Source organism: Salmo salar, chromosome ssa02 (genome assembly GCF_905237065.1).
Source record: "Salmo salar chromosome ssa02, Ssal_v3.1, whole genome shotgun sequence".
NCBI classification, from domain to species: Eukaryota; Metazoa; Chordata; class Actinopteri; order Salmoniformes; family Salmonidae; genus Salmo; species Salmo salar.
The window spans coordinates 56,933,178-56,944,510 of NC_059443.1; the positions used below are offsets into that span (position 1 = coordinate 56,933,178).

Consider the following 11,333-nt stretch of genomic DNA (forward strand, 5'->3'; position numbering starts at 1 on the left):
GAAATAGAAAAGCTAGATAAACACATAGAAATAGAAAATATAGAACATAAACCAAAAACACCGAACCACACAAAACAAACACCCCCCTGCCACGCCCTGACCAAACTACAATGACAAATAACCCCTTTTTCTAGTCAGGACGTGACAGATCATGACAATGGGGTGGAACTCCAGGACAACAGTTGTGATTGTCCATTCCATATTGTCCATTTTACTTTGAAATTTCCTGTTTTTGAGATATGTTGCTTGTTAACATGACAGTGCATTTTTGGGGGGGGAAGTTGCCTCTTTTACAATGGGGGTCAATAGGAAATAATGTTGTTTTTTCTCAATTTGTGAGCGTGGTCGAGGGGAATTCCTTATTATTACTTGAATACCGACTGAGACTATAGTTTAAAAATTGACGAATAGAAGTATAAAGAGGGTTTCCTGCAGATGCAGGAATGCCCACATCCGATTTGTGGGCTGGGATAGCGTCCTTCTCATAGAAGCTAGTGACAACCATCATTAGGCCTATGTGGCAACAAATAGGCTATTCTTTCAAAAGTTGAGTGACCGGAATTCTTCACATCATAATGCACACATCTTAGCAGGTAAAATGCACTATTTTGTAGGTATTTATAAGTAGGCTAAAGCTAGGCTATACTGTACTGCAGTCTATATTACTAAAACATTTATCTTATTAGGTATTTCAGTAAAAAGTATTTTAGGATATAATATAGTAGCATAGTTGTTCTTAATAATATTGTAATTAAGTTGTTATCAAGTTGTTACAGTGTCTTGGATGAGCACTAAATTCAATCTAGGTCCTATGCCAATGTTGCGCAAGTTAATCTAAATATAAATTAATCTCACTATAGAAATGATTATAGAAAAAATAACATATTTGGTCCCAGTCTTGATATAAAGGTTTTGTGAAGCCATATCAAATCTAGTTTTATTTCATACAGCCAGTAGCCTAGTTCTTTACCATCAAAGAGTTTATATCAGCAAAAAGTTAGAGTTACAACATCTATTGTAGATGCCTGAAAAATATGTTAATGTTTCTCATTATTCTAGAAAAAGTACTTTTGAACGAAATGCATCTTTCTAGAAACTGCCTGAGTGTTATGATTGGATGCACAAACAAAATAGCTGAGCTGTTCGTTTTTGTCTCCACCTCCCTTTGCATTGACACAAAGAGGGATATTGAACTGTCGATGTTAATAGCCACTGGGGTGAAAGCAGACGTGTTTCAGTCTCTACCAGTTGTCAGTGGATACCAGTGTCCAACAGGAGTGCTCATGGGTGTGGTGAGAGAATTTTCCAATCCATCACCATTGTGCCAATTGTCCATAAAAGAAATGTGCGAGCATAGCTCTGGTTTCAAATGAAGGCACTCAAATCTCAGGTCAAAACTCACAAATGAGTATAAAAGGAATGCATGACTCAGAGGATCTCGTTCTCGAGGTAACATCTCTAGCTCTTTTATATTTTTTAGACCTGTAAATCCCAGTATGGTGTTTTGGATTTGGACACAACGTTGTTGTTGTTTTTTTGCTCATGAATGGTAACTGAATTGAATAATCTTAAAGAACATCACTATTGAAAAAGAAAATGGTAAAAAAAGTGTTCCTTTTCCATTCCTTTTGTTTTAATATGGTGTAACAAATGCATTGTTAATTTAATTGTAATCTATTTGTTGTAAGTATTAAAATGTATAAATATATATATATATACATTTTAATACTTATATATATATATATATATATATATATATATATATATATATATATTTCATAAATATATATGTTTATTAATAACTATATAATAAATATATTTTAAAAAGTACTTAAAATACTGTATATTTTTGGTGGTTGGGTGGTGTTTCCAGGAGGGCTCAAGTAAGCTCAGAGACCAGGTAGATGGCAGTGGAATGAGCCTGGGCAAGAAGAAGGGAGTGAAGGTGAGTGGGAAACACGTGGCCCCAGTGGACTGGGACAGAGGGGGGCCGTCCATAGTCCACCACTCCGACTACGTGAGCAGCCCCAGACCCTCAGAAAACAACCCCACCATCATCTCTATCAGCCCCTCTACCCACTCCCACAGGCCCTCTGGGTCTCCAGAGAGGGACCGGCCCAGGCAGGATGAGGGCCCCCCCTCCAGGGTGGAGTGGTCCAGAGAGGGTTGCACCTACAGCCAAAGGGCGTCCAACAGAGACGTGGGGGTCTCCAGACAGACCATGGATGAGTTGAAGAGTATCCTGAAGGATAGTTCCATGCTTGGTGCCCGGGGGAAGGAGGAGGGGAGGCGTCCTGGAAGCCCAGCCCCTTATACCTACCTGCATGGGACCAACCTGCATGGGACCAACAGGGGAGATGGACGTCCAGAGTCCCAGTCCTCCTTCACCACTTTCAAGCCCCACTCTGATGCTTCCAGGAGGGTGTCCACCAGGTCCAGGGACAGCAGCTCCCTCCAGCTTGGCTCCGGTATGGACTCGTCCGATCTGACTGGAGCAAACAGGCAATCTGGAGTTCGGTCGTCCACCTTCGAGAACAGTAGTGCCAACTGTGGAGAGACCTGGAACTCACAAACAGGTTAGTCTGGTTTGGGATTAGTTTTATCAAAAAGCTTTTATTTAAATTTTTTATAAACTTGTAGCTAATACAGTAGTTCCATCACAGGCAAACATCTTTTTTTACAGACATGATAGTTGCTTTTGGCTCTTTTTCTCATAGATAACAGTAAAGACAACATGGATAAGTCTGGGACTCAGAGCTTCTCAGCCATGGAGCACATCAAGCAGCAGATTGTCCGGGAGAATATCAACTTTGTCCGCTTCGAGGCCACGGATCTCCATGGGGTGTCCAGGTCTAAGACAGTGCCAGTCCGCTTCTTCCATGTAATCATCTCACACACAGTACACAAACATCCTGAAACATACTAACTATAGTGTATTGAGAAAACCCACACTGTTATAATGCTATTTGTTTAAATGGTTGCTCAATGGTTATGCTTGCCTATAGGAAAAGTCCCATGATGTAAAGTTTGTTTTATCTTTACAGGAGAAAGCAGTATACGGGGTGCCGATGCCAAGAAGCTACCTAGAGCTGACCCTGAGCCCTAAGAGCTGTGAGGTGGACCACGCCAACAACCCTGCCAACTTCAGCAGCGACGTGCTGCTTATCCCAGACCTGTCGACCTTCAGGGTGCTGCCCTGGGCAGAGCAGACGGCCCGGGTCATCTGTGACCCCTGCATGATAACCGGCAGCCCCCTGCGCACCGCACCCCGCCTCATTGCCAAGCAGCTGATGGGGCAGCTCCAGAGCATGGGTTTCTCCCTGTACTCCTCCTTCACCTACGAGTGCTGTGTCCTGGGCGCGCCAGACAGGGTGGGCCCCAAGACCATTCTGTTCCCTGCCACCACCCTGGCCAGCAACCACGACCTGCCCTTCTTCCAGCAGCTGGTGAATGGGATGTACTGCATGGGGGCCGACGTGGACAGTTTAGCCTCAGCTATGGTGCCCGGCCAGATGGAGATCAACCTGAGGCCGGAGTTTGGCATCGCGGCCGCCGACACTGCCTTCACGTTTCGTACCGGCATCAAAGAGATGGCGAGGAAACACAGCTACATCGCCAGCTTCTTCACCGACGACAGCCTGTACAATGCCGGGGTGCTTTCCCACTCTCTCTGGGACGCCAACGGCCGTCGTAGTCTCTTCCACACCGGGGACCACGGCGGAGGGGAGCTGTCGGAGATTGGCAGGAAGTGGCTTGCGGGGCTCCTGAGCCACTCGGCTGCCCTGAGCTGCCTGCTCTCCCCTGGGCTGGGCTGCCGCAGCCACATCGCCAAGAAGGTTAAAGACCCCAAGCACAACATGCTCTACGCCACCTACGGCTACAATGACAACAGCAGCGCCTTCAATGTAAAATGCCACGGTGGGCGGGAGATGCATATCGACAACAAGCTGGGCTCGGCCATGGCTAACCCATACGTGGTGCTGGCGGCCACTGTGGCGGCAGGACTGGACGGTATCAAACGCAACCTGGCGGCTGAGACGGGTCTGACCAGGGCCTCCACCCACACCCAGCTGGGGAAACAGCAGTTTTCCATCCCTGTGAAGCTGGAAGATGCTCTGGTGGCTTTGAGCGAAGACCATGTGATTCGCGGAGCGCTGGGAGAACCATTTGTGCAGTATTTTATTGCTCTGAAGCAATTTGAGATTGAGACTGAAGAATTGGATGCAGAGAGGAACAAATGTCTGGAATATTTCATATAGAAGTACTCAATATTGTACCGTCGGATTCCTGTTAAACAAATGGATTGATCGAATTCACACAATGCTTTCTTTCAATATATTTCTTTTTTTATTCCATATTTGACAGAAAACAATAAAAACATGATTGAAATATCAACATCTGTTTGCAGGGCCCAAATGAATTGAAAATGAATTATCACATTTAATCAGATTTCTTAAAAAAGAGAATAGGAAACATCTGGGGTTTGGGTCTTGAATTATGATGCCTTACAGTAGATAGCTGTCAGTATGGTACACAAACATAAATAACATTCTCAACCTATTACAGTGCGATGGGAAAATGTATGAAAGGAAACTGGCCACTTCACACTGAATACTCATTGAAACTTATTTTACATTTCTAGCTGAACACACAACACAGGGTACCTTATATTGAAGCAATTATTTTCATATGCATGTATGCACTTTTAAAACGAAATGTCTACTATGAACTCAAAACAAAGGACAGTAATATACTCACATTTGGGGTATTCAATTGACAACTAAGGGACAATCTAACTGACCATTTCACAAGTAAGGAATCAAAATTATATTGCTTTATCAGAATTAGCACACTTGCCATATTAGAACATTCCAATATATAACAATTTTTACAATAAAATGTATCCCATAACCAGTGCAAAAAAATACATGCAAATTCCCTAAAGACTTAACAGTCTAATTTACAATACAAACCCTGTCATAGAACAGTGCTGTTATTGCCTTGATCGTAGACAACATTTACCCTTTCACTTCTTGCTGATGAGATTCCCCACCCGTTGTATGAATCGGCCAAGCTTATTTTCATTAGGCGTAGTTTCAGTCTGATAGCTGTGCATGGAACTAATAGAGGGATGTCTCACAAACAAACTCCTGTGTTTGTCTGAATCATATCTGTTTGTAGTAGTTGTTGTCGGTTTATCAGAAGGCTTGTTGTCAAATGAAACAAAACTCTCAAACCGGCTATATGCTCGTTTCCGCCCGGTGTCTGAATTAATTGATGCTTGACTCACAGTGTTTGTGGAGGTCAGGGAGTCCTGGTCCGATTCACATTTCTTTCTAAAGCTCCTTCTAACCCAGCTAGTAGTTAACCCAGGAGATGAGGATTTACCTGCTGGGCTGAGAGAATTTTGTTGTTGTTCCTTTTCGGTTTCAGTGCCAGCCGCAATGTGTGATGACCTGGAAGGGCTTGGAGAATGACCTTTGGGTGATGTAGTAAGTCGCACAGCTGATGGTTTTCCAGGAGGATCTGAGATGGTTCTCTGCCCTGCTGAAATGTCAGCCTGCACTAAATGCTTTGATCTTACTGAACCTATCCTTTGAATTGTGGATCTGAATGAATTCTGCCTTTGGAGTTCTGCTCCTTCTTCCTTGTGTGACGTTTTCTCCACTATTTTCTCCACTGAAACATTGGCATGCACCATATTCATTATTGATTTCACAGAAGTTCTGGGTTTCAATGGATTCACACTTTGGCATGTTTCCTCTTTGTCTGCGGAGAGCACCAAGTCAGAGCTGTTGGCTAGCTGGTCAGTGGAGCCATGACTCTTCCTGGAGGGGCCCTCCTTCTCCTCTGGTATTCCAATCAAAGATGTTAGCGCTTTAGAGCTCTCCACATTAAGTCCAGTTGGTCTGAAGTTGGAAGGCTTGAGCAAAGGTTCCTTTAGTTGTATTCCCAGTTGGGCTGCCGACATCGTCCTGGAGAGAGGCTCTTGCCAGTCATCAAGAGGATTCCTCTCTGTCTTGGTCGTGATATCGTATTGTGAGACAGACCTTTGTGCATCACTAAAATTGGTTAGTTTATATTTTTGGTCTTCAATTCTGTTTTCCTCTTCCTGTTGACCTGTTGGGGTGAGTTCCTCTCTACAGCTAGATGGTCCTTGATTAGAACTGTGTTCTGAGCTGTCTGCTAGCTCTGCCGCACTGTGCCTTTTATCCAGGCCTCTCTCTGACGACCTTCCTTTAGCTCTTTCGAGAGTAGAGAAAATAGACAGCCGGAGAGAATCCTGGCTCTGTCCTGGCCTTAAGTTGCTGACAGGTTCCTCATACTCATTTAAACTGAGCCTATTCCGTCTGATCTCTTCCAATCTCGTCTGACTCTCCCTCAATCTAGCAGGGGTCAGTTGGGTTTGGAAGTTGCTTAGGCCACCTAGACTGCTCTGTGGAGATGTCACTCTTAGACTGCCCTGTGGAGATAGCATCCATAGACTGCCTTGTGGAGATGTCACAGAGTGCTCAGACATATAGTTAGGAGTTTCAGACTGCTCTGCCAGACGGCTGTTGAAGAGGACTGATGTTCTCATCCGGGATGATGTGTTTGGGTTCTGAGTACTGTCAGGCAGATGCAGATTCTCAACTGGCTCCCCTAGGGTCGCATCACTGTTATTGAGGTACGAGTCGATTTTCCACTTGCTAAGAGAATTCTCACTGCTATAAGGGAGTAGGTGCTGTTGGTCAATGCCATACCTCTTCTGCGTGTAATGATTCATCCTGCCTGGAAACAGTAGATCCTCGCTGCGTTTGCCTCTCTCAGGGGCACCGTGAGCGCCGCCAACTTCATCTCTTACGTTCCTCAATTGAGTTGTGGAATTCCCTCTCCGCGGCAGCTCTCCAGCGTAGCTGTGTCCCCTCACAAGTTTCCCCATATCGGTGCAGTGAGATTGATTCAGTCTGTCCTGAAAGCTCAGTCCTCTTTTGACCATCTGTCCATTGTTGTATCGATCGTCCTTCTGTTGACCGGTAGAGCTCATCAAGCCAAGCTGTCTCCCACGGGATCTCATGTGAATCTGGTCGAGAGAGAGTCTGCTCTCGAAGAGACGACCCGAATAAGGGTCGTATGTGGACGTTGCCGGCTCTTTCCGGAAGTCTCTCTCCTGAGAGAGAGTGGCGGGAAGAGTGGATCGGGCGAACAGACGTCTGAACTCCTCGTCGTAGGAGCCCACCAGCTGCCCTGTGACCACCAGGACCATGCTGAGGTTGATCTTTTCATAGGACCACATGAAGCTGGAGAAAAGGGAGATCAAAAGAAAGGTGTTATAATAAATAAATGCAGTCATCCTGTTAGTTATATATAAAACTCCATTAATACTTTAGAAAATGTTAGTATGCTATATAATGTATAATACTATATTTAACATACTGTATTTAACAAGTATAAGGAAGAGTTTGGGAACAGATTTACGTTTTAAATGCAATATAGGGGACATAGTTGGTTGTACTGGGTTAGACATACCTGTATGTGCCGTACAACACTGTTTTGCAGTCCACCAATAGAAACCTCTGCTCCAAAGATCCATGGAACTTTGCTCCAGATCGACACATGTACTGCTGTCCTTTCACTGTCCGAACTCGCAGGTTCTGAACAAAACAGAAGAACAGAGATAAATCTCTCACCATTTATTTTTCGCACACACACACACACACACACACACACACCACTACTACAACTCTAACCTTAAGAAACTTGTGACAACCATCCCCAAAACCATTGACAGGAGGCCAACCAGAAAATTGGTTTGGAATGATTAAGCTTTACAGCCAGATATCAAACACATTTAATCTTTTATTGGGAAACTTAGTTTTTTCTCAAAAACAAGTTCTCGATCTATCCAATTGAGACAAAGGGTAAAGACACTGCGTAACAGGAACAAGCCTGGCACTGCACTATAAACTTCATGAAATAAACCTGCTGATGATATCCAGCATGTTAATACACTGATGATGCTTCAGGGGAAATAGACATACCGGTAAATGACTACTGCATTTCCACCAAGGGTGTGGAGCAAATGTCATAGCTAATCCGCGAAGACTCCTGCCAATAGTTAAAAGGTCATGCCACTGACAAACTCCTGCTATGCATTTAAAGAGACCTTGGTCTCAGTATGATGCCCTGATAAAATAAATACAATTTAATCAGGACTTTAAGCTCTTACAATTCCTTTGTGAATATACACTGAGTGTACAAAATATTAGGAACGCCTGCCCTTTCCATGACATAGACTGACCAGGTGAATCCAGTTGAAAGCTATGATCCCTTATTGATGTCACTTGTTAAATCCACTTCAATCAGTGTAGACTGAAGGGGAGGAGACAGGTTAAAGAAGGATTTTAAGCTTTGGGACAATTGAGACATTGATTGTGTACTGTATGTGTGCCATTCAGAGGATGAATAGGCAAGACAAACTATTTAAGTGCCTTTGAAAAGGGTATGGTAGTAGTTGCCAGGCGCACCAGTTTAAGTGTGTCAAGAACTGCAGTGCTGCTGTATTTTTTGAGCTCAACCACTTCCCATACGTATCAAGAATGGTACACCACCCAAAGGACATACAGCCAACTTGACTTTAACTGTGGGAAGCATTGGAGTCAACGTGGGCCAACATCCTTGTGGTACGCTTTCGACACCTTGTAGAGTCCATGCCCTGACTAATTGAGGCTGTTCTGAGGGCAAAAGCGTGTGCAATTCAATATTAGGAAGGTCTTCCTATTTTTTTATACACACAGTGTAATGGAATACACAAATTATATGTAGAAAAATGGTGGTATTCATTGGACGAAGCAGAAGTTTTTGTTATAGTTCATTGACATTTTGCGAAGTATTTCAAATATAATTCCTTACCTTGAGATCTTGGATTTGGACACCTGCGCTCTCAGCCATATTCAGAAAGCTTTTGAATTGGAAGTCATCAAGAAGTATGTAGACCATCACTCCCCTAGTAGTCGCATTGACAATCTCCTTCAAAATATCAACGTCAGTGAAGACATCCATCGCTATAGCAATAACCTAGAATAAAAAGGAATGACGCTTCATTATCAGTTGTGTGAACAGCAGAGGTTTATTGAAAGTAGAAGTCTCAGAACTTGGTCACTAAATCTGAAACGGTGCCTCGTCTTTTTCTCTCTAGTAATTGCTGTGTTGGGGAGTAGTGAACTACATGTAGTTCAACTAGTAATTGAATTACATTTTTTCAGTAGCTTGGAGGTAGTTGAACTAAATTCTAATATTTTCAGTAGTTTATTACTTGTTTTGCAATGTAGTGGTGTAGGTACCTGCTGGAACTACACACTACTTTTTTTCTAAAATAAAACATGGGTGAAGTAGGCAAGAATTTCATTTCTTTTTCTGCATCAGACCTGCCTAATTCTCACAAAACACTTTTCGTGTGCCTTATTCTCACTTTTTGTGTTTAATAATAGGCTAAATTATACATCTGACTCCAGAGCAATCTGTTCTTGCAATTTTGGGTCAATGACATTTCAGATTTATATATGATCATTTTTCACAAAGTAGTGAACTACTTTTTCAAAGTAACTTTACATAAGTAACTATATTTTTCTTAAGGATTGCTTCAGTGTAGCTTAACTTCTTCCAGTGTGAAGTAATTGGTAGCTTGGTAAACTATATTTTCAGTGTAGCTTCCTCAACATTGAGTAATTGTGGTATTCAAAAGTGTACAGCACAGTATGTACTGTTTTGAGAAGTAACACTGACTTTTGTTATCCGCACGCACCCTTTTTTAACCTTCTGGAATTACATATCCAATTGTAAGGATGATAAGTGGAAACCTTTCAGAACACAATAAGTCTGGCAAGCAACCATGACATGTGAAGCTAACATTTCAGTAGGCCTACGTTGAAACCGGTTCAAGTTGAGACAGGCTTAGGTGGTTGATATGCCACAGACATTTAACTGAACATTCATTTTTTCTCAACATGTGCACCTGTGGGAAATGCTACTCTGTGAGAAAGACAATTCAAACTGGGAATGTGAATTTGTACACACCATAACAGTAAATATCAGACACTGCAAATTATTGATGGGAAATTATATTATTGTGCTTCGTTACCTGTCTTGCATCTTGGATTTGTTTACGTATCATCTCTTTGATAGTCGGTGTGTTGTGTCTGGGAGGGTGGAAAAGCAGGCTGATGTTTGTCTCCACGTTCTCATTGGTGAACTCTGGCCAGCCGAGGTCAAGGTCAGGAACCTCCTCATCTGACTCAGTGGGGAAGTAAGTCGAGGGAGCTATGACATTTTCTACACTTTCACGTTTCCCTGCTTCATAATCCTCATCCTCCGGGACTGGCAACTCTGCATTGTCCAAAATGAAGATGACCTCCTCTTCAGAGAGAAAGTCACTGAGTTGTTCGGCTTTGAGGTACTCCTGGTAGGCATCGTTACCCCCACTGACCAGAGCGTAGATGGCAAGCCGGTAGGATTCCTTGTAGTGTGGCTGAATGTATTCCGCTGGAATCATGTCTTCTTTGAATGACAACAGACAGGAGAGCTTGGATTCCATTTGTACGATTTCCCCCTGAGAGGATCTCTGATTTATGTAGAATGGGGTTATTACCTTAAAAAAATATACAATATATTATGCGTTATGACAGAACTGATTAAATTGTGACTTGTACTATTTTCATCTTCACTGTGTATAATGCCACAACCTAATGCCAAACCCATTTAAGTGAAACAGTTGACTCACAAACTAACACGTGAAACTTCCAATAACTGTTTGATTTTACCATGTTTGTGTAGACATTCTTCATTCAGTACATTTGTAGAAAATACACTCCACCTGTGTGGAAATTCAAGTACAGACAGTACACCACAAAGGATATTTTCAAATCTTTCTGAAAATTTCAGGGGAGAAAGACAGAAAAGAGGCCTTGCACTCAATTGAATGTCATAATGTCAACAAACTAGACTTACTTCATGGTCAGCAATGAGAGCCAGCTCTTTCAGCTTTTAAAATCCCATTGAATGTGTTAAATTGTCCAGTAAGTTGAACATTGTGAATCACAGCCAGCAAGTCAACCCTGACCGGCACCGCGGTCGAATGACTCAAATAAAAAAGTGAGCAGTCAATGATGGGTGTGGATTTGAGTTTTTTTATGTTAATAGATCAAACCTACTGCAATCTTCACCCCATTCACCACTTTGACAAAACACATCACTTGAGTCCCTCCCTCACCTTTCAGAGGTTTGGAAGTCAGGCTAGTAGTATCTTGTTTGGGTGAAAGGAAACACAGTAGTATTCTTTATAGGTAGTGATGTTA

General features: G+C 42.8%; 2 protein-coding genes across 4 annotated transcripts; one reads left to right on the forward strand and one right to left on the reverse strand.

The window, feature by feature from the left end:
• Window positions 1–1,194: 1,194 nt before the first annotated feature.
• LOC106587556 (lengsin) lies at window positions 1,195–4,395 on the forward strand. 3 transcript variants are annotated; one of them, XM_014176062.2, is made up of 4 exons: window positions 1,195–1,449; window positions 1,874–2,576; window positions 2,718–2,881; window positions 3,045–4,395. In XM_014176062.2, the coding sequence occupies exons 1-4, from the start codon at window positions 1,405–1,407 to the stop codon at window positions 4,257–4,259; spliced, it is 2,127 nt and encodes a 708-aa protein (XP_014031537.1). In that variant the 5' UTR covers window positions 1,195–1,404; the 3' UTR covers window positions 4,260–4,395. The 3 variants fall into 3 exon arrangements, with proteins under 3 accessions (XP_014031537.1, XP_014031545.1, XP_014031555.1); XM_014176070.2 differs by having other exon boundaries at window positions 1,235–1,292; XM_014176080.2 differs by lacking the exon at window positions 1,195–1,449 and adding an exon at window positions 1,450–1,599.
• Window positions 4,338–11,201, reverse strand: LOC106586525 (protein FAM83B). Its single transcript, XM_045706568.1, has 5 exons — window positions 10,987–11,201; window positions 10,121–10,627; window positions 8,893–9,057; window positions 7,510–7,634; window positions 4,338–7,280 (listed from the first exon to the last, which is right to left on the reverse strand). Exons 2-5 carry the CDS (start codon window positions 10,571–10,573, stop codon window positions 5,027–5,029), a joined length of 2,997 nt encoding a protein of 998 aa, XP_045562524.1. The 5' UTR covers window positions 10,574–10,627; window positions 10,987–11,201; the 3' UTR covers window positions 4,338–5,026.
• Window positions 11,202–11,333: the final 132 nt, after the last annotated feature.

Bases quoted from the DNA above. Each gene is read 5' to 3' on its own strand.
- LOC106586525 (XM_045706568.1), bottom strand. From the start codon at position 10,573: ATGGAATCCAAGCTCTCCTGTCTGTTGTCATTCAAAGAAGACATGATT. The intron at 7,635-8,892 runs GTAAGGAATTAT...TGTTTTGTTCAG, and splicing joins TCCAAATCCAAGATCTCAAG to AACCTGCGAGTTCGGACAGT. The intron at 7,281-7,509 runs GTATGTCTAACC...CCTTTTCTCCAG, and splicing joins GTGTTGTACGGCACATACAG to CTTCATGTGGTCCTATGAAA.
- LOC106587556 (XM_014176062.2), top strand. From the start codon at position 1,405: ATGAGTATAAAAGGAATGCATGACTCAGAGGATCTCGTTCTCGAG. The intron at 1,450-1,873 runs GTAACATCTCTA...TGGTGTTTCCAG, and splicing joins CAGAGGATCTCGTTCTCGAG to GAGGGCTCAAGTAAGCTCAG. The intron at 2,882-3,044 runs GTAATCATCTCA...TTATCTTTACAG, and splicing joins TGCCAGTCCGCTTCTTCCAT to GAGAAAGCAGTATACGGGGT.